The sequence below is a fragment of the Notothenia rossii genome (assembly GCF_949606895.1).
Source record: "Notothenia rossii genome assembly, chromosome: 7".
NCBI classification, from domain to species: Eukaryota; Metazoa; Chordata; class Actinopteri; order Perciformes; family Nototheniidae; genus Notothenia; species Notothenia rossii.
Window position 1 is genome coordinate 66274409 of NC_136905.1, and position 23931 is coordinate 66298339.

The following is a 23931-nucleotide window of genomic DNA, read 5'->3' on the forward strand; positions in this document are numbered from 1 at the left end:
CAATGGGTCATTTGCATTATTTCACTTAAACTTCTGGCATATTTGCATATTGCTGAACGATACGCCATTCATTGGTCCACCGTAGGATTTTAGGTAATAGCTTTGAATTACGTCCAAACCTGCGAAACACGCCCCTGCACCTTCCAGATGCACCACTTCTCTTTGTCCCTTTCATCTACATGCCTACCCATGTCTCAGGTGATGCATGTTCTAAAGGAGTGAAGTTAAGGTTAACACAAACTATGAGTTAGTCATGTGGATTGTGTTTTAATGCTGTAGATTACAAACAAATACCAATGCTGTCATTTTCATCCAGTCAAATATGGCATCCCGATATACCGCGTCAGTTTCATCTTATCCGTGTTAGTTTCCACTCAGCATGTGCATATGTTGTCTTTTCAAAATAAACTTCAGAAGAAAAAAACTGGTTTGGTTGACCAAAGTTCTTGGTTCTGGTTAAAATAAGCACATTTGTAAGATAGTTAAGTAGCTTAAACAATTTGTATACATAACCCAATGTTGACCTTTCAATACACACATACTTACACAGGCGTCCTAAGTGAAAGTCCATGTGTTTTTGGACCCTCCGTCCACCATGATCCTCGCCCTATGCAACTTTCACACTTTTTATACAGCTTACTTTTTCCTTCATTCCCGCCATGGCCACCGTCACGTAGATTGTCATATTATAGGACATAATTGAATATGTTGTACATGTATGTTCTGTTTGTCCTTTCTCTTTAGCCATTACTGATGGGAGTCATTACAGTGCAACTCTTATCTGGTGCTTTATCGGCACACCACCACATTTAATAGTTTGCCTGGGCAAGAAGGGAGCAGACAGCGCTTAAGGCCAACAGGATAAGCTTTGAGATGCATTGGAGTGACTCCACTTCCTATCCATCCTCTCAGATCATTAGATCACCAAGAGTTGCTCTCTCGCTCTCAGCAGCAGGCGCCCAGATATCCTATTACACTGCCACTTGTGATAATTGCCTGTACCCAGCAGTTATAGTGTGGGTAGATGGGTAGTGAGTCTGTGTGTCTGCGTGTGGCCGGTATGAAGACAGGTATTTGTGATCATCCTGAAACACCACTGGGACAAGAGTGGTTCCTGTTGACCGGTCACACTAGGCCAGGGGTGCCCACACTTTTTTGGCTGGTGAGCTACTTTTGAAATGACCAGCTAACCGAGGTCTACCAACCAAAAATAAAAACCCAAATTGCAAGGGTTGCTGAATAACACGTTTTATTTTTAAATGGGATAACTACAATAGGGCTGCAACAAACGACTAATTTGATTATCGATTAATCTATAGATTAATGAAACGATTAATCGACTATTCGGACTACTACTGTGTGCCTTGCACAATTTCTCAAACGCTCTTATTTAGCCATCAACTTTTAGATTTAGTTTGAGGTTGTTTTAGGCATGTGGAAACTAACAATGAAGACAATAAAGATGAATACTTGATTCAAAAATACATATATTATTAAATTAACTTAACAAATTGTGAACAAAATTAACATTGCTTTTTATTTGAATTAAATAAATAATATTTCACATCAAAAGAAACAACAATGTTTTAACAAATCTTATTAAATAATCTGATGACAGAACTGGAAACAGAATAGCTGAAACTTTAACAAAATAAATAACTCAGTTACCTCTAATCATTAACCCATGTTTGTATAATGTAGTTAACTCCGTGTGTTGCTGCTAGCATACATAACACCTGACGTGGAAACGTTACTCGTGGATGGGGCTACAGAGCTACTCGAAAGACAGTCGAACCCGGTGCATTCCTCCGTCTGAATGTGGTGCACTTTTGCTAAATGTTTAGACAAATTGCTCGTGTTACCGCCCTTACATGCTAAACTCTTTTGGTGACGAGCATTGTCCACCTCAAGACGGGTAACATGTAACCACACCTTGGAGCGCTTCTCTCCACCATCTCCTCCGTGTGTTGCTGCATGTAGCAGCTGCGTGTGTGTAAACTGCCCCGCCCCCTCACACACAGACGGGGGAGAGAGATCTGGTCTGGATTGGAAAGGTCGAAAATACACCGACCATAGACGCATTTGTTTGTCTTTTTGCATGTTAGAAACGAGTTGGCGACACTAAGACTAAGAGATAATGTTTGTGTAGCAATAATACATGACCTTTCTCTTTCTCAACTCGCTACTCGGAGGGAAGTCGCTGTCATATGCCTTGTGAACACTCCGATAATGCCTCTCCACGTTACCTTTCTTTGGCAGAGCGACGCTTGCTTTACAAATAAGGCAAATAACCTTTGAATGTGACATCACAAACAAAGATTCTCCCTCCCATTCTGTGTGGAAGTGGTATGTCTTTAGCTTTTTGCTCGTTCCCGCACTCATTTTGTTGTTTGTCTCTCCCGGCACTTGACTGATTTTGTATCGCTTTGCATTCTGTGTTAACAGACTGGAAAGCAATAGGTCGCTTTTTCTGTCAATCAAGTCAACTCCTGAATTAAGTGGCAGGGAGGCCAAAGGAGGAGGGATCAAAACCTGTTTTGTCTATTTTAACGGAGCTGGATTTTTTTTAATTTATGAATGACTCGCGATCTACCAGCATTGCCCCCGCGGTCGACCGGTCGACCGCGGTCGACGTACTGGGCACCTCTGCACTAGGCTGTGTTGGCCCGAGTCTCAGATCATGTGCAGAGCCATTACAAATCTGGTGCATTGGAGCCTGACTCGTTTGGAGGCATTAACACAAAAGTCTAGTACAACTCAGTTGACACACCCAGCTCACCACTGGGAGAAAAGGAACAAGCAATAACAAAAAAGACTCCTTTAGATTCTTAATGAGCTTCAGTTTGGGCACAAGTCAAATCAGACTATTTCCGATCCTCCCTGATGAGTAGATAAAAACAATCTCCCAGACAAATGGACTTTCGGGGAAGAGAGCAATCAGTACTTTTGTGTCTGGAGCCATATTCAGAGAGCTGGTATCAGACAGAAAAGTTTCATCATGGACTTAAATGCTGTGCGACTCACCTGAGTCGGCCCATTTGATTGTTCGTCTCAGTTAATGAGCATGCATTCAGCTCTCTCTGTCCTCGTCCTTTGCTGCAGTCTTTGCCTGTATGTCCCTCTTGAGTGCTTTTCGTACATCTCTGTGAAAGTAGCCCAATAACTCCATTATCCAAAACATGTGACTATGTTTCATCGAAAAGTAAAAAAAAAAGGTGTTCTGTTTGTTCTCAGAAAATGGTCCTAAATAACCTAAATGGATTCTGTTGTGAATTTCCCTCTGCTACCCCCAACTCCAGTCTAGAGGCACTTCTATCTCATTTTTATTTGATGAGTCATTTTAAAAGTGGCTGAATCAGGTGCTATAATGGATGTGATGCCACACTATACTGTAGATTGATAACATGTGTGTGTATATATATATATTTTTTTGAAATGATGTTGATGTCTTAAAATATAATATATCTTGGGAATCTAAGAAACATTGTGTTTTGAAGTACACAGAATATCTAAAAGTTTATAATTCTATTATCAGCCTTTCCTTCCATTATTATAAAAGTCTTATGAATCAGAAAACTGTATTTATCCCGGGGGGAATTGGGTTTCTTAAGAACCAAAACACTATAATACACTGTACTTTTATCCTGTGCATAATCCACTTTATGCCAGGAGAAGTGTAACAAGGTGATGACTTTAGGAGCAGTTAATGATGTCTCCACTCAATCCTTTGTTCTCACAGCCTTAAGCCCTGGCCACACGAGGACAATAACGGTTGTATCTGCTACAGTTCAGATAGACGGTTCGGCCACACGAGGCCGACATGGAAACGCAAAAAACGATAACGATAACGCAGGGCTGCCAACATTTGAGTTCAGCTTGGAGTGAGATTTCTTTTTTGGTGAACCGAAAAAAGAAACGTTCATGTGCACAGTGTTGTGTTACAAATGTATTGAACATGTACAAACTAAGGTTTCCCATTAATGTACCGGGCGCTACATACAGTGTACCCGCGACTCTTACAATCAAGTGCTATTTTATAAGTGGGGGGGGATCCTCACCTCCTCTAGGGGGATCCGGCGGCATGCTCCCCTTGGAAGATTTTTTTTTAAATATTGAAGTTAAATGCATCAATCTGGTGCACTTTGAGAGCAAAATAATTTATGGATAAATCTCTCAACACCCATCCATCCATCTTCTCCCGCTTATCCGTGGTCGGGTCGCGGAGGTAGCAGTTCCAGCAGAGAGCCCCAAACTTTATTTTCCCTGGCCACATCAACCAGCTCTGACTGGGGGATCCCAAGGCGCTCCCAGGCCAGCGAATAGATATAATCCCTCCACCTGGTCCTAGGTCTACCCCTTGGTCTCTTCCCAGCTGGACGTGCCTGGAACACCTCCCTAGGGAGGCGCCCAGGTGGCATCCTAACTAGGTGCCCGAACCACCTCAACTGGCTCCTTTCGACGCGAAGGAGGAGCGGTTCAACTCCGAGTCCCTCCCGGATGACCGAACTTCTCACCTTATCCCTAAGGGAGACACCAGCCACCCTGCGGAGAAAACCCATCTCGGCCGCTTGTACCCGCGATCTCGTTCTTTCGGTCATGACCCATCCTTCATGACCATAGGTGAGGGTAGGAACGAAAATGGCGCGGTAGACAGAGAGCTTTGCCTTCTGGCTCAGCTCCCTTTTCGTCACAACGGTGCGGTAAAGCGACTGCAGTACCGCTCCCGCTGCTCCGATTCTCCGACCCATCTCACGCTCCATTGTTCCCTCACTCGAGAACAAGACCCCGAGATACTTGAACTCCTTCACTTGGGGTAAGGACTCATTCCCTACTTGGAGTGGACAGTCCATCGGTTTCCTGCTGAGAACCATGGCCTCAGATTTGGAGGTGCTAATCCTCATCCCAGCCGCTTCACACTCGGTTGCAAACCGATCCAGTGAGTGCTGAAGGTCGCAGACCGATGAAGCCATCAGAACCACATCATCTGCAAAAAGCAGTGGTGCAATCCTTAGTCCAATCCTGCAGACCCCCTCCCCCACGACTACGCCTCGAAATCCGATCCATGTATATTACAAACAGGATTGGTGACAAAGCGCAGCCTTGGCGGAGGCCAACCCTCACCTGAAATGGGTCCGACTTACTGCCGAGGACCCATATGAAACAGAACTGTAAACACATTTTCTTTTTCTTTATGGATATTTTACAAATCACTAATCATTTAAACTGTATTCTTGTTTTACTGTCATATAGTATTTCATAACTGTTTTTCATTTATTCTCATAAATGGTGACCAAAACTTTTGAGACCCACTGAGATAACTAGACTAAAGTTAACTATCTAAACAGAGTCCCTTACCTTACCTCACTGAGCTGTAGTTATCTCTCTCAGTCTGACAGCAGAGAGCTCTCCCTCTCCTTGTTTTAGAAACAGCTTCTAATATCCGTTAGCGTAGCTAGCTAACCAGATGCTAACAACAAGAATGCAAATAGTGAATTTGGTAGAAATATACTGTATAATAGTAAAGTTATTCAAGATAATCCCATATTTATTGAAGATTTTACATTATAAATATTCCCCAAAATTATTCAAAAGCATACTCCTTGCTGTAGTATGATTACACACAGAAGACTATTGATGTGTGTAGTGAGTTTGGTAGCAATAAGCTGTATAATAGTGATTGAATATTATATTCTCTTTTTTCGGAGTTACACTTTGCAGACGGTCCCTGAGCACTCGTTTCTTCTCTGGCTGTGGATAGAGACCAATGTAATGTGTCCAGCTCGGAGGACGGCGCGTATTGGCTTTTTTTAATCAAAATGTGATTGTAGTTCGTTGTCAACCTTACCACGGTACTTAGGAGACGTCATTTGTGTCTGAACAACCTTTTGTTCATGCGTTATGGTGGAATGAGCTCCCTATTGACATCAGGACAGCAGAAGGCTTACACATCTTCCGGCGCAGACTGAAAGCTCATCTCTTTCGACTCCACTTCGAGCGATAGAATTAGTAAAAAAGAACTTATATACAAATAAAGGACTGGGTTATCTAAAGCCAGTTGAGTATCACTTGAAATGTTTTGGCTCTATGAAACCTGATGTACTTATATGATTCTGTTTTCTTCAAGTTTGTGTTTTGTTGGTCGAATGCATTTATTGTAAGTCGCTTTGGATAAAAGCGTCAGCTAAATGCAATGTAATGTAAAATGTATTGATCCTTGAAATCCGAATCTCCTAATATCGTTCCAACTTTACTGAACTAAGCCAGAAGACCCTCTCATTTCGTAGACTGCTCGGTTTGCTGTTCCTTCACTTTATTTTTATATTTATATTAGTGCAGTCAAAGTTAACCCGTTAATTTTGGCGATTCATTTTGGCGATTAATTTTAAACATTTAATGCATTACATTTTTTTAACGCAATTAACGTGGTTTTGTTTACTTCCGGTGGCGGCTGACTACTTCCAGTGGCGGCTGACCCATAACCTTTGGTCACTTTCGCGGGCAAACCGGGCAAACATCTATCCTAACTAAAGGAGAGCTTATGGCGGAAAGATGGATAAGGGCGAACTTTTAGGGGGAAAGTTTGATTTTAAAAAGTTGCCCGACGGCTCGTTGGACAAAACCAAGGCAATTTGCACAGTTTGCAAAGCCGAATTTAATTACCACAGAAGTAGCACGTCTTTAGCGTATCAACTCAAAGCAATACACCCTGCTGAAATTACCTCCACGGGACCTCGCCAGTCTACACTACAGGAGTGTGGCACTCGTGGGCGAATGACGAAACCTGTAAGTGAAAAGTTAACAAATTCCTTGGTTACTTGGATAGTTAAAAACTGCCGCCCAGTTAGCACAGTAGAGGATGATGGACTGAGAGAAGTAATTTGTGTTGCATCGGGAGATACCTCTTATAATTTACCCTCGAGAGGAACCATTATGTCAAGAATACACACGTTGTATGAGGATGCACAGCGGACGAACATGCTTGAGCAAGCAAAGCACATCGCTGTCACAGGTGACCACTGGACGTCTGTCAACAACGATAATTATTTGGGCGTCACAGCGCATTTCATTGATCAAGACTGGACTCTGCTGTCGTTTGCACTTACTGTGAGTAAAACCAAGGAGCGACATTATGCCGAGGCATGTGCTAACCATTTTCTGGATGTTGCAAACAAATGGGAAATCAAGGAAAAGTTGACCACACTCGGCACTGACAGCGCTCGTAACATGGTAGCTGCCGTGAGGCTACTTCCATTTGAACACCTGCCTTGCATGGCCCACTGCAAAGAACGGTCACAGTCTAACTTAAAGACAGTGGATTTGAAAGTGTTCTGGCCAAATGTCGCAAGATTTTTGGGCACTTTAAACATAGTCCATCTAACTCTCAGGAATTAAACGAAGAGCAAGTTGCACACGGACTTAAGCAAGAATCACTTGCTCAGGACGTTGCAACAAGATGGAATTATACGCTGGAGATGGTAAAGAGGATGCAGAGAAACAAATCTCCACTGACCACTATCCTGGCGCAGCAAAAGAGCAAGGTTGCCATGGTGACTGACCCGGAGCTTGCCAAACGGCAAAAGCTGGAGGAACTACTTGAACCTTGCAGATAAGTTATTTATTTCTTGTTTCTCCTCCCTCTCTTTCTCCCTATCTCCTGTGTACAGTATATGTGTACGGTTTTCTCTCCCTCCCTCTCTCTCCATCTCGTGTGTGTGTATGTTGTTTTATCTCTCCCTCTCTCTTTCACGTGTGTGTGTGTGTGTGTGTGCGCGTGTGTGTGTGTGTGTGTGCGTGTGTGTGTATGCTTCACTCACTCACTCACTCACTCACTCACTCACTCACTCACTCACTCACTCACTCACTCACACCTGTGTGTGTGTGCGTGCACTGGTTCTCTGTGTTGTTAATAAAGATGTACTCAAATGTTTAACACCTTGTGCTTTCCATTGCAGATATGTGACTGAACTGCTGGGGGGAGAGCGGTATGTCTCCTGTTCAGTGGTCTTGCCAGCCTTACGCCACTTGTTCAGAGTTAAGGAGCCCTCAGACGATTATCCAGTTTATGCTCTGAGGTTCAAGAAGGCCTTTACCACAGACCTAGCTCAACGGAAGGATAGCACCAACCTCAAATGGCTGAAGATCCCTACTGCCCTTGACCCTAGGTTTAAAGACCTTAAGTGCCTTACAAAAGATGAAAGGAGTGATGTGTGGGCTTCAGTACGTGACCTGATGATGAGAGAGACACGTGCACAACAACCACCTGCTGAGACAACAGAGGAGCCGTCACCAAAGAAGAAGAAGAGGAGGAGGAGGATGTCCATCTTGCTGTGTTCTTCTGATTCAGATACAGATGACGAGGAGGAGTCCATAGAGCATTGTCTGGATCGCTACAAAGCAGAGCCAAAAATGGACATAGAGGGGTGTCCACTACAATGGTGGTCAAAGAGAAAGGGAGCACACGCCAGGCTGGCACCCATTGCACGCAAGTACCTGTCAACCCCTGCAACCACAGTGCCTTGTGAGAGGTTGTTCTCACTCTCAGGCCACATCGTACAAAAGAAGCGAGCTTCTTTGTCCCCTCATAACGTAAACAAACTGGTCTGCCTCAGTATCTGGCTGAATGTAAAGAAGGACTAAGTAAATTATGTCTATGGAGTGAAACATTTTCAATGTTCTGAATTATTTGTTGTATTTGCACTGAGCATATGTGCACAGCTTAAGCCATTAAAATGGTCTTTGAATTTAAATATACTTTCTCTGTGTTTATTCTACATTAATTTGATGATTTTACATAACTAAATATTCATTATAAGCTTCAGTCTTAAGTACAAAAATGCAATTAATTTATTGATAGATTAATCGCGATTAATTACAGAAATTTGCGCGATTAATTAGTTAATTATTTTTAATCTATTGACAGCCCTAACATTTATTTTGGACGAAAACTTAGCATGAGGAAAGGCATGTGTGGCGTGAGTGCATGAGATATGGGTTAATTGCGTGACTCTCATGCTCAATGCGTGAGTGTTGGCAGCCCTGGATAACGGATCCCTCGGTGGGTAGATCTGCAAACGAAACGCTCTGGGGGGCAAACGGCCCCGTGTTTACGCCTATACAATCATGTTAAAAAGCACAACCTCGATCCAGAGGTTTTAGCCAACTATAGACCTATTTCTAATCTTCCGTTCCTCTCAAAAATTCTTGAGAAAGCAGTCGCAAAACAGCTGTGTGATTACTTGAAAAACTATGATTTATTTGAAGATTTTCAGTCCGGCTTTCGAACACTTCATAGCACAGAGACAGCTCTGGTTAAAGTCACAAATTAGACCCTCCAGAAAAACGCGGGCAAAAATCCTTTATTATGCGGGCTAAATTCCTTGATTATGCGGGCTAAAATCCTTGATTATGCGATTAAACATGCGGGTTTTTTATGTGATTTTATGTGGTGAAATTGCGGGAAGTTGCGAAATATGCGGAAAGTTGCGAAATATGCTAAATATGCGGGGAAAAAGAATAACAATTTTTTTAAATATTGGGCTGTCTTATTTATTCTCTTTCACACACAAACTGCCACTAACGTTAAACCCCTTTACTATTCAATGAAACACATTCAATGTTTATTTATTGTAAAAGCAATTGGGCTTTTTTAATCTCACACACACACACACACACACACACACACACACACACACACACACACACACACACACACACACACACACACACACACACACACACACACACACACACACACACACACACACACACACACACACACACACACACACTTCTCCGCCTCATTCCGTTTTCATTTACTCGTTCGTTATCTGACCAGCTTCAATCTTGTAGGCTACTCACTTCGTTTCTTGTAGCCCTCGAAAGGTTTTTGGAGGTTGATGCCTCGCTGAACGTGAGTTGTTTTCTTGTCCGCAGCAGCAGAAAGCATTTTCGAATGTTTGAATGAATCAAAGTGGGTCGTCCCCGTCGATTTTCTCTTATGCTCCAACACACAGTTGCACGGGGTGCAGAATAGTTTCCCCCCACTTTTTGCCCGGTCTTTAGTAGAAATGTTCGTCGGTAAACGAGATGGATTAGATTTTTTCGTCTTGGTGTTTTTTCTATCGTGTGAGCTCCACACGTTCACTCTATACAGTGTTGTTTAAATTCTTTGATGCGCGAGCTGATGACGTCACGTCAAGACGAGTCAACTTTTTTTTCCCTCAACTTTGTGTGGAAAAATGCGGGGATTATGCGACCTTTTGATAAATATGCGGCCTTTTAAAAATCTGCGCCATTTTGCTGATTATGCGGTAAATTCTGCGATCGCAGAATCGCGTTTTTCTGGAGGGTCTAACAAATGACATTCTAATAGCCTCAGACAAGGGACTTGTCTCTATTCTTGTTTTGCTCGATCTCAGTGCTGCATTTGAGACTATCAACCATGATATCCTATTGCAAAGACTAGAGCACTTAGTTGGCATACAGGGAACTGCTTTAGGCTGGTTTAGGTCCTATCTATCTGAACGCTCTCAGTTTGTACGTGTCAACGATGAATCTTCCACGCAAACCAAAGTTAGCCATGGAGTGCCACAGGGCTCAGTGCTCGACCTATTTTGTTCACATTATATATGCTTCCGTTAGGCAATATTATAAGGAATCATTCTGTAAACTTTCATTGTTATGCGGATGATACTCAACTATATTTATCAATCAAGCCTGATGAAATTAATCATCTAAATAATATAAAAGACTGCCTCAAGAACTTAAAAATGTGGATGACCTTACATTTTTTTATGTTAAACACGACCAAAACTGAAGTTATTGTACTTGGCCCAAAGAATCTACGAAACAAATTATCTAAAGATATACTAACTATGGATGGCATTAATTTGGCCTCCAGTGAGACTGCAAGGAATCTTGGTGTTATATTTGATCAGGATTTATCCTTTAACGCCCACATAAAATCAATTTCAAGGACCGCCTACTTCCATCTACGTAACATTGCAAAAATCAGGCATATCTTGCCTCAAAACGATGCAGAGAAACTAGTCCATGCATTTGTTACTTCAAGGCTGGATTATTGTAACTCCTTATTATCAGGGTGTACCAAGAAGTCAGTCAAATCGCTTCAGCTGATTCAAAATGCTGCAGCTCGTGTACTAACCAGAGTTAGGAAAAGGGACCACATTACTCCTGTTCTGGCTGCCTTACACTGGCTCCCTATAGAACACAGGATAGAATTTAAAATTCTTCTTCTCGCCTACAAAGCCCTTAATGGGCAGGCGCCATCGTACCTTAAAGAACTCATTATACCCTACTGTCCTACTAGGGCATTGCGTTCCAAGAATGCAGGAATGTTGGTTGTTCCAAGAGTCTCTAAAAGTACAATGGGAGCCAGAGCCTTTTCTTATCAAGCTCCACTTTTGTGGAATCAGCTTTCACTTTGTGTTCGGACGGCAGACACCCTATCCGTTTTTAAGAGTGCGCTTAAGACCTTCCTTTTTGATAAAGCTTATAGTTAGGGCTGATTAGATTCAGCCCCTAGTTTTGCTGATATAGGCTTAGTTTGTCGGGGGACATCTTACTTCTTCCTTCTCTCTGTCTATACCTTTGTACTCTCATGTTCCGATTAACCCAGCTTCCTCAAATGTCTTTCTTTTTGGTGTCTATATACGCCGGGATCCGGAGTCATGGATGATCCTGCGGTCCTGTGTCATGGATCGCGAGTCCTGGATCTTGAGTCGTGGCTGTGGTCCTGGATCATAAGTCCTGGATGGATATCGTGGATTTATCTTCCTATTATACACACATGCATTTCCAAACATTTGGACTACCTATGTTGCAAATGAATTATCTTTTCAATTTACACACGGCATCTATTGCAAGTCTGTCCTGGGAGAGGGATCCCTCCTCTGTTGCTCTCCCTGAGGTTTCTCCCATTTTTCCCTTTAAACTCTGGGGTTTTCTCCGGAAGTTTTTCCTTGTACGATGTGAGGGTCTAAGGACAGAGGGTGTCGTATTGTCATACTGATATTCTGTACAAACTGTGAAGTCCATTGAGACAAATGTAACATTTGTGATATTGGGCTATATAAATAAACATTGATTGATTGATAACAATGACGCAATAGCCCCGCCTCTCCTGCTCAGTGATCAGCTGCTGGGCTCTCAGAAGAGGGGGAGGAAAAGAGAGGCTCCGTTTTTTATTCTTATATTATTATATAGAGTCGTTATTCATTTGTTTTAAAGTTCAATAAATAACAAAGAAAACCTTTGACCGGCACTTTTCTAATTTTGTCCGGAAGATTTAAACTTTAACGGACATGTTGACGGGCGAAAACAAATCTAACTGAAACTCTAACGCACGGTCCCCTCGTTCCTTGGAAGAGGCGGAGAGGTGGGTGTTTTTCATCTGCTGGTGAACTACCGGAGGGATTTACAGCAGGAGCACACGCCGTCCACCGCGGAGAATAAACAGAAGGGCAACCATGGCAACCATGCTCCGGGGTCTTCTTCGCTGCTTTTGGTGTATTTTGTGGCGGCAGTAGCGCCACTTACAGGCCTGGCATATGTACTACAGCGTTTCCAGCGGTCTCGTGTGAACGGACACGTTAAAGGTGACCTATCATGCAAAATACACTTTTGTACGTCTTTTATTCATGAATATGTGTCCCCGGTGTTCCAGGGAACTCACCAAGTGTCAGAAAACACAACCCTCTCTATTTTCCTCCATACCCAAATCTCTTAAAAAGGGGCTGCAACGGATCTGATACAGACTGATCCAGATTTGAACACTTCTATGACGTGACAGAAGTGGCGCTACGGCTATTGGGCCAACTCCACCAATCAGGAGGAGACAGCCACGGACATTGCCGTTCGAAAGCGCTGGAGACGCTGTAATACATATGCCAGGCCTGTAGATGGTGCTGTTCTCACAGAATCAGCCCATGCAAAGACAGTGTTAAATTGAGCGAAATAAGGAATGGCTAAAATGCATGATCTGTTTGGTATTTTGAAAAATAAAAAGTATAAATATGCCTTATATAGGTATGGTCCTACACTATATTATTCAAATATAGCATGATAGGTCCACTTTAACTGAGCCGAATGCGTGTGAACGGAAGACTTTTTTGAAAGCGCATACGGTGCGTAAACGCAAACGTTCCCATGTAAATGGGGTCTCCGGGTCTCAGGCTACGACAGAATGGGGACTGATTGCTAACTGCGACAACATTGCCAAATGGAGCCTTTTTTTTTACTTGCTCACTCTTTAGATTTGGCCTCTACTTTCTAAGCAATGAATTTCCAGTAAGTAATACAAAAACTGCAAAACTGTCAGATCAAAAAGCTTTAATGGGTGATGGAAATGGATTGGGTTTTGATATAATTAAGGTTATTTATGTCATGGCTGCTCTTTGTATAAAATCAGTCGAGCTATTACCTCGCTGTGATTTTAATGAAATCAGCTATTCAAATTTTTGAATAATACGACAAATCTGTGCAAATACCAAAAATAAGCCCGTTTTTGCATTTCCAGTTGTCCCAGTTATGCATCCATAGGATAGTCCTGATGTGTCTTGTAAATCTGTGTTGTTCGAATGAGGTGACACAAATCCTCAGAATCCTCCTTTTTGTGCTCATCTAACGATAAGCTTGAAAAGACTAACGGATGCCCAATGCATTTCTCTGAAATGAGACGCCTTGTCTCCAGACTCCAATTACTTTAAGGTGTAAATGAGAGGCAGGTGACGACTCTGTGTGTCTGAAACACTAAAGAGTGTCTCTGAGAGTTTGTTTCCACACTCCTCCACTACAAGCCGCTGCCAGCCACCCAGCTAGCCAGCATCAATTATAACCGTACATCATGCAGCTGTTTGTGTCATTACAAAGCAATCATCTCATCTATGCAGAGATTTCTATTTGTGGCCACCACACAACTGTCCTTTACACCTGTTTTCTGAATAGCATTTTGATGCATACCATGGAATAGAAGTCACTCATTAAGAATCCTTTCAAGTCATTTGACGTTGTTAATATTAAAGCTTGTATCTTTGTTAATCTCCGTAGGTTAAGCTACTTTTAAGACCAGATAATAATACCAATCTACACTGTCCTGTGAAAACTATGTATATCGAAAAATTCCCAAAAACAATCATGAGCTAAGAAAAACAGCCATGCTGAAGGCTTTGTGCAATTTTCTAAACAGTCTAATAGGATTTTCAATGGTTAATTTGACACAAAGACATAAGAGCCAACTCAGCCATTCTGTGCCATACGTCTGAATACAGGCTACAGTGGTGTGCCCTGTGACCACTGCTGAACCAATGGGTTTTCTTGACTTCATAATCAAATTATCAGGTGTCTGCCAGTATGTTCAGTATGTCACAAGCACATGATTTTCAAATGAATTGTTGTAAAAGTTGAAAAATCCTTTGTATCCAGGAAAGAAAAAGTAAGATTAAGGATATGAAAAAACTTTATTGCTAGAAGTCAAATGACTAAGCAATCAAATGCATTTGGAATGGTAGAACGTATGTTTTTTTTTCAATAGAAGTAAAAGTAAGAGCTTGTTCCTTCAAACTGAAGTTTAAACTTATTTTGGCATGTTACATAGGAAAGTATTTAGGATTTTAAGATTTTAAGGACGAAAGCAAACTATGAGCACAAACTAGCTTGGAAGCGTTTGTATGAATGATGGATTATCTCTCCTCTTGCTGCTGATAAAGTAGAAAGTGAGATAGGATGATAGGATGGATATTATTCAAATATAGCATGATAGGTCCACTTCAATTGAGCCGAATGCGTGTGAACGAAATAGTTTTTTGAAAGCGCATACGGTGCGTAAACGCAAACGTTTCCGTGTAAATGGGGTCTCCGGGTCTCAGGCTACAAGAGAATGGGGACTGATTGTTAACTGCGACAACATTGCCAAATGGAGCCTTTTTTTTAACTTTCTGACTCTTTAGATTTGGCCTCTACTTTCTAAGCAATGAATTTCCAGTAAGTAATACAAAAACTGTAAAACTGTCAGATCAAAAAGCTTTAATGGGTGATGGAAATGGATTGGGTTTTGATATAATAAAGGTATTTAGGATTTTAAGGACGAAAGCAAACTATGAGCACAAACTAGCTTGGCTGCGTTTGTATGAATGATGGATTATCTCTCCTCTTGCTGCTGATAAAGTAGAATGTGAGATAGGATGACAAAAGTATGTGCTTAAGGCCCTTCTCCTGTATGAATTATATAGTACGTTGATATAGCTTTTGAAAAGCCCCCAGAGACAAGCCATTATAGTTCATTTCTATTTCTTTCCTGGTTTTCTCTATCTTTTCAAGAGGTACCTTTTATATTCTGCCAGTCTCCTTAATTAAAACTGTCACTTATCTGATTGCTCTTGTTCAGTCCTAGAGAGAAGCAAAATCACTGAGAGACAGGGAAGCCGGATATAACCACTGTGTGAAAATGTAAAAGAACGTTTAACATTATCACAATGAAAAGTAGAGCAGAGAGAAAGAAGAGGAGTGCTGTCTATATTACTGAAGTGATTTTGTACAATAATGAGCCTGTCAGTCAGAGGCAAGGACAAAGAGGCACTGATAACACCTGCTGTGCCACATCTCCTTCTCCTTTTGAGTTCCCTGGACTTCTTTTTAGTGGAAATCCTGAATATCTGTGCCTTGTGAACACCGATAATCGTATTCAGCGTCACCGCAAAGCTTAACAAAAATAAATGAAAAAAGGGACGTTTCGTTCGATTTTTAACCCGCTAGAGATATGATTTTGCAGATGCATAGGTGCAATATCAGCAGCTAAGATACACCCAAGATTGATTAGGATTCTATTGTAATGCTCACAGAATAGACTGTAAGCATGTATTATTGATTAGTGATCTCCTCAGGCGTGTGAGTTGTGCAATAATTGGCGTTTATATTTGCTGTAAGAACTTCCTGGCATGGAAAGATTGCTGATGGAGCAGAAAGAGCTTCTAAAATTGTCCCCGTTGATGCGACCGCACCAGATCGACTGATAAAACTGCCAACCTTTCTCCCATCTCAATCCAGCAATTTTCTTCTTTTTTTAGTCTCTATGTTGTTCCATTCCAATGGAGTGATAGCGTATCATATTTTCCTTCACACGCCATTAAACCCACCTTTTGACTGTTTGTAGTCTGAATCAGAGTAGAAAATAAACCTTCAGCACATATATCCTCACCGGGACCATCATTTAGTGCTCCACTGCTCACATCAGAAGAAAGGTGTTGGATAAATAACTGTGGGAGCAGCACTTTTTGACGCAAATGGTGTGAGAAATGTGTGTATCGTGCCACTCTGTAATTGTTGGTCGCAGCATGGCTCAATGCTTTTTGTCTGAGCTTCATGTTGTTTATCTGCTTCGAGCTGCTGTGATATTAACATCTTTCCCCCTCTCTCTCTTTCTGTCTCTCTTTCAATCCACCTCCCTCCGCCTTGTGTTTCTTGAAAGGTGTTGCCAGGCATACTGAAGAAGCATTGCTGTTTCATACCAGACAGGAACACAGGTAAGGACCTCACAGATGTGCCCTCTCCAGGAAACACACCTGTCACACACACAAGGAGGGAGCCAGTTAGTGGGAGTCTTGGAGTGGGTGGGGGGGTCACAGTGGGTGGGTGACTTTTGTCTGTCTATGTGTTTTTTTTTGTTTGCTCTCTGTACATCTGTGGGCTCATACATCATGTGCTGGATATATTTACTCTTAATAACTGATTTTTAAAATAGTTGTATGTAGTTAAACCACACTTAATCCACATCCTGGACACAAATAGTTTGTTTGAGGTTCTCTAAAGATAGACGCAGACAAAAAATAGAAATAAAAAAATACAAGGCTGTCTGTTTTTTTAACATTTAAATCCCCTTTATCATCATGTCATAGTCTTGTTAGACCTAAAAATCCTCCCAGATGAAGGCTTGATGCCAACAATCGTCAATGTTTATTTTAAGGTCTAACGTGACTACACATTCTGGACACAAATGGGTTTTTTTTTTGGATAAGAATGTATGTAAGAAAATTTAAATGGGTGTCTACATATATCCTCATCAAATGCTTTTTGGCTTTCCAACCTTCATTAGGTTTTTTTCCTTTTTAGGTCTAACGTGAGTATGGCGTGCCTTAAAGTTTTCTTGCTTTTATTTGACCCCTTATTATTTGGCCACGAACTGATCCCTTTGTGACTCTTACTATACTGTTGTTTTATTGCTGCTACAATGTTACCGGTAACACAATTCATTAAAGGATCTTCACATGGGGTTCTCCATTTGGCCTCAAATTCACCCCTCACAGTTCAGAGGGAGGGGTACATTGTTGTTGGGAAGTTGTGATGATGACGGGCTTCTTCACATTATTGCAGGTGTCAAGCGGTTGCTGAGGAAATTGAAGAGCAGGGAGATATACTCAGGTACATGGCCGCAGTCCTAACAAAAATGACTTCTTCTATTACTCTCTGTGCGTTTACTTCTGGGCGACTCTAACTCCTCACCTGCAATGAGACTGCATGTGCTCTGACCATCCATCCCACTAACAAAACCTCCCTGATGCTGCTCTGCTAGGTCCGCTCATTTATCAGACTCATGGCCCTTTAGTTCACTTCTGCAGTGAACCTGGCCGTCTGTTTTGCACTTAGTTCTGAAAAGACTGATTTCTACCCTTTGAATGTTGTGTTTCTCAGACACATGATTAGAAAGCTCACTGCACACCCTCGCCAGGTGTGAGACGCATGCTGAAGAGTAGAGCAAGGGCGCAGCAACCTTGGCGATAAAGAGAGACCTGGAAACTTGTTAGGAGTTTTAGGTGTTGCAGCACTGAACTCCGAGTTATAACCGGTACGCATCTCGCAGCGTGAAATTAATGTTTGATGGAGCATACAGGTGAGATCATCTGCACTTAAGCCGATAAGAAACTTCACAAATCTGTAAATCAGCAGTTTTACTGAGGTTTTGAGCATAAATGTTCAGGAAACCACACCTGAGCCACATTTTTATTTTTTACCACTCTATTCATCTCTCTATTTCAAAGATGCCAGATGTGTGGGGCTCTTAGTATTAAATAATCCAATAATAAACAAATTCATAGCTTTACTTGATTACAGAAAAAGTTTGTAAAGAGATTTACAAATGTTAGCTCGGGAAATATTTTACAAGACTTAGCTTTCTTAGCAGGACGAGCTTCTATATGTTTAGTTAACAGGTCTGGCATTGAATATGGAGGACCCAAGGGGGCATCTCTTGGCTCACGTGTATCCCGCTTGTTGAGTTTGTAGGCGGGCGGCGTAGCCGACGCAGGCGACGTAGCGGACGTAAAAGTCGGGACGCCTTCGGTACGCGTTCTTTGGTCTCAGGTTGGTGTGTAGCGGCCTTAAGAACAAGGTGTTCTGACAGAGTGGACACTTATTAAAATAACTGTTTTTTAGGGAAGTTTTGGCAGACGCTGGTATTGGATAAAGATGTAGTTGTAGTCTTCACATTGTGTGTCACAATATGAGATTTTCATTTTTTTTTCTTTCTCCCAAAGCGATATTTTGGCGATATCTATAGATCAAATTAATCCTTAAATTCATAAATTGTGTGTTTTTCTCTCTTTTAGCAAATGAATAACACTCGTCATACGAGGGAGGTGGATGGGAGTCTGTTTCCATAACTTTACTCAAGTGCTATAAAAACAATGGGAAGTGAAAAGACAACCAGATGAACCGATAAACTAAAAATCCACATGGCCTAAAATCTGTCCATACCTGAATCGAGCCACCCTCAACTTTTTTATGTTGACTTGACAGCAGCATCCGCTCGACTGCACAAATTCCTTTTCTTTATAAATAGTTGCTCCTCCCTGAAAATGCCTTAATTCTGATTAATTGCACTGTCAAGAAGCCACATTGCATAGTGAATAGTCAGCAGTAGTGCATCGTCATTTTTAAACCAGTTCGACCAAAGTTCATAGATTGTCATTCAGCCACCAGTTGCATCTCAAACACCATTACAGTCTTTACTTTTTAGCAAGGCACACTCGCATACAATGGCAAACAACCTCAGTGCCCCCAGTAGTTTCTGTATTTACAACATGGCATCCTGTTTCCTGGCAACGCAGTCAGTGAGTGCAAAGACTGTCCATTTCCAGTAAGCATGTATTTCTCTACTGTTAGGATTACGCATCGCTGTTGTATTTGCATATGCTAAACAGTGAGTACAGTAGTGTTGAGTCAGGCCTGGGTCTGCCTACGGAGAGACACAAGTTGAGAAATTCAGTGTAGGGCTCGAGGAAGGATGGGGTGAAGAGAGAGGGGTGGAATATCTGGAACATGACGAGTAAGATTAGGGGAGACTTTGAAAATAATGGCCATACAAATATTGCTAGAATTAAGATGCTGCATTGTGTGTGTGTGTGTGTGTGTGTGTGTGTGTGTGTGTGTGAATACTGGATGTGTGTCTATGTCAGTGTACTCCTCTCTACTCCATTAAGTGAGGGGCGCCCTCTACTGGGCAGTTCCCCCATATCTCAAAAATCCTCCTCAGAAAGACTTCCTTTAGCTGCTCCCCACTTCTGTTTCTGAGATTCAGAATCCTGAGGGTAGAAACTGGAGGGCTGAGGCTTATCGTAATCTTACACTCTCTCTTCTATCAGAGCGTCCCTCTGCTCCTACTCCGTAAGCGCCTTTGTGGTGATCAGCGTTTATGTGCCACGCATTCACAGACTTCTTTATATAGACTTTAATTAACGGGTGAAAATGTGACCATGCTGTTGATATCTCTCATGTCCATGCTGAATTTATGGCATGTTCAGCTCCCCTGCTTTTGCATTTTTTTTTTTTAAATAATGATGTTATTTACTGAATAACTTAAATCTAATATTTTGGCTTTCTTTCCAAAGATTCACTGAAAGAGCAGCAGGGTTTTTTTTTTTTTTACCTTGAATGCGAAGGTGCAGTAAAGAGATATGCTGACGGTTGTATTCTGCAAAGCCCTTCTATCACCCTTTGCAGTATTTGGACCCTTCTGTTTTGGATTCATGCCCCTATGTACTCATCGATTTTGTCTCCCCTGAGTCTTACCACACACACACACACACACACACACACACACACACACACACACACACACACACACACACACACACACACACACACACACACACACACACACACACACACACACACACACACACACACACACACACATACACATACACATACACACACACACAATCCCCATGTGTGGAACTCTCCGTTTCCATTGGGACATTGTTGTGCATGAAGTTTTCTACTGTTATGTGTGTGTGAAAAAGTACATAACACATAGTACGTTGCTACAATTATTTTCACTAGGACCCGCATTTGTTTATTTCTCAATCAATTGTTTATATTGTCAAACAATAACAAAATGGCAAGAAGAATTTCCACAAGCCCAAGAAGACATCTTCACCTTTTGCCCAATCAACATCCCAAAATCAAAAGTGTTACATTTATAGACATAGGAGAAACAGGAATTTCCATATTTGAAATGATTAACCAAGTTTTTGTCTTTTAGTATTTTATACCAAATGCAGCTAGCTGTCAACAACTGAACAATTTAAAACTTCTAAGCATCAAGCTTCATATTAAGCTGGAATTGAAATGTGTAGGATTTAGCAAATGTAAGTGTTAGCATCTAATATTGACATATGGATATTAAATAGCTTGAATGGATACTTTTGCTTTATGTTTAAAATATAAAAATGAAATGTCATACGTTTCAACAACTTACCTCCTTACTGTGCAATTAAAAAATATAGTTTATTGGCTTTAATACCTCTACAGTAGCAAGTTATTTTCTTTAATAAGAACTACCGGTACCTTGAATATTTTCTCAAACTAAAAGGGTTTCTCAGAGGACATGTTGCCATAGAAACAAATGGGCCAGTGCGACTCAGGGAAATGGAGTAAGTTAAAAAGCAAGAGAAGTTTCTTTCTGGTTAAAATCATAGCAAAATATTGAGGAATTGTGCTTTAAAGTCCTCTTAACAACCTTTCTTGTTGGGGAACTTACTTACTAAATCCTAATCCTAAGAGCACCTTTAATACTCTGTCTGCTGTCTGAAAACGTTCGGTCGTGTCCTCGTCCAAAGACAGCCCCTGAACTACATCAGTCTAATGGCTTTTCTCAGAACGTTCCCCAGCAGCCTCTGTCCGGAGTCACAGCACTTCCATCTTATTGCTTCACATGTCCTGCCCGAGCCCCCCGTCCCGCTGTGCGTCTGACGGAGCGGGAGTGAATCAGCAGCTGCTCTATTAGCTTGAGTAATTAACGGGCGAGCTGTCGCTTTCCTTCCATCTCCTGCCTGCTTTTGTGAATGCATACAGTGTACACACATTCACATTTGACATAGACACATGATTTTTATGAACACACAAGAACTCCAGCAGTCAGTGCATAATTTGTCCTCCAGCAGACTTGATCAATCTGTTGCAAAGCGAGACAACCAGGGAGAGACTGTCTCCTCCTGCTAGCTCTCAGTGGCCTTGATGCCAACTCTGTATTCTCTTCATCCCCGCTCACCAAAAAAAGAAACACCCAGAGAGAAAGGACAAGGCTGTATTAGAAAGTATAAACAAGATTTATGGACTAAATGAGCAAAAAGCTAAAAAACACGAGTGAATCTGCATCAAAAACAAGAGAAAAGGATGAGAGAGTGAGGGCTCTAGGGGTGAATAAAAGGAAATAGTCGCTGTGTGTATGCGTGTGGGTTTGCTGAAGGCCCTCAGGAGCTCTCCTCGTGTCTGCTAAACTCCCGACAAATCCTGCACTATCTCTCCTCCTCAGCCGTCAACACTTTCTTCTGTACCCTTGACACCCGCTCTCCTCCTCTGCTCTCCCCGCAGTACCGCCGAGGCGCACCCACTGAACCGTTACAAGAGTCTGCAGCTCTGAAACATGGCCTGTTCCTCCAGGCCCTTGTCTCTGTGCAACTGCACTGCCGCACCGTTAAATTGATTGTAAACAAATATGACACGGAGGAACAATGGATTAGATGTAAACTAAGCCATGCTTTTTGAACCGCTCCCATGTGGTGTCAGAGATCTCTAAAATAAGACACGCAAGTTAATGTGCAGCTTGGCTCAATATTCATCATAGCCTGTAGACATTTAGAGAACACTGGATTTAAGTTGAGATGAGAAGTGGAACATGTCTCTGTGTCAGGGTGCAAGGCATTGTTTTGAGGCTGTTTTATACTGTTTGTGTGCACATTTGCACATATAGGAAAATGCAATAGTTAGCAATATCAAAATGTAAATATAATAATTGTATAATACTAAGTGTTGATTCTTTTAACACATTCTTCCATTGTCGGCAGATAGATACATATCTAAAAACAGATATCGCATAAGAATGCAGAATCTGTTGGCAAGCAACCTTATTGTATCATTCTGGTCTCAAAAGACAAATCACATCACACAGGCATTGGTTGGTTGCAGCAAAAAGAAGTCTGTGTGGGGAGTAAAATAGGCAGTATAAATTGGTCCCAATGCAATTTCGCAACTCAATGTCTATCATATGAGGAAGAATAGGCTTTTAAAAAATGTCAATAAGGGAACATAACACTTGTTAAATGGCTACTTGGGAAACCATCCGGTTTAAGATGACATCTTGCATCTCAACTTGCTAAGGGGACTGTAAGCAATGGCAGGTGCATGGAAAAGTAATTATTTGGCCGAATATCCGCTGCCTACACTGAGATCCCCAGAAATATTGGCTGTTGCCCCCTGAGACTTACAGTCGTCAGGTTTTAACGTGATGGGTTTGTTGGTGGGTGAGGTCCCATGCTGGTTGGCAAAACATGTTGGTTGTTGGGTATTATTAGAAAGCTTGTTGCTATCTAACTGATACACTGACACAACTTAATATTTACATTGTTTTTTTTTGTTCAGACAAGTCAAGGGACACGGAAAGAGGAAGAGAAGTGTTGCTGATTAGTGGTTGTTATTGAGAGGAGTAGGAATAGATACATAGTCTTGGTGGTTTATGAGCAGGCCATTACTTGAGATTAAAGATGCCATTAAGCCTGCTGTGCAGCCACTGACTGATCGAGCTGTAAAGATCTGCTGTTTGCTCGGGTGGGAAAGATTAAAGGGCAGTTTGAAGGTACGTTAGGTAAAGGTTACCCCTTGGCAGAGTAGATCTATGATGACACAGCATGCTACTCCTGCAGGGCCAAAATATAATTTCACATTCCACATCAATGTTCACCCAACTTTTAGCACATTTCGCTTTGTGTATTAATGACTATGAACCTCAAAGAATATCGTTTTTCTATAGTATCATCCAAAAGGGTTGTACCATACGTGTTTGTGAACGTGCTGCACACTTACCTGCCCACAAACGTATTGGAGAGTGTGTGCTTCGTCTCTCTGTGGGGACTCCTGTCATTGAACTACACAGTGTCTGACTGGAGGACAGCTGGTCCCTGTGGACTGTCTGTCTCAGTTTGTCCCTGACATAATGAGCGAGCTGGGACTAAGCTTTGATTTAACGCTGAGTCACACCGTTTCATGCTGCTCACTAATGGAGGAAAGACTGTGTAGGAAGTGAAAGAAAAGGGAGGAGGTCTCGTTTTTGTTATGTTGGCAAACCTTAAGTTCCCTACAATTTTTTTCTTTCAACCTTTTCTCTATGCTCCTCTCTTTGCTTCATCAGCACACACATACACAAACTGTATGGTGGTGCAGTCAGCGGAAAATCAGTTCACAGCCTACAAGTTTCTTCTAATGGCAAACTTGCAGTACGTAGTCCATTTCACTCTTATGCGATTTGAATACATTTCATTCTCAGTGTTTTAATACAAATGAAGATTAGTTCTAGGTTAAGAGGAGAAGCTAAAATGTTGAATAATGAAGTGATTTTTCTATAACATTTATGGGAACATTTAG

General features: G+C 41.7%; 1 protein-coding gene across 2 annotated transcripts in view; it reads left to right on the forward strand.

Moving 5' to 3' along the window:
• The window catches only part of dlgap2a (discs, large homolog-associated protein 2a), a 197307-nt gene that overhangs the window by 5301 nt on the left and 168075 nt on the right, over window positions 1–23931 (forward strand). The window contains exons 3-4 of one of the 2 annotated variants that reach the window (XM_079693769.1): window positions 16484–16538; window positions 17386–17433. In XM_079693769.1, coding sequence (XP_079549895.1) covers window positions 16484–16538; window positions 17386–17433 — 103 coding nt within the window. The remainder of the gene's footprint in view (window positions 1–16483; window positions 16539–17385; window positions 17434–23931) is intronic. The other variant, XM_079693770.1, reaches the window with a different exon arrangement.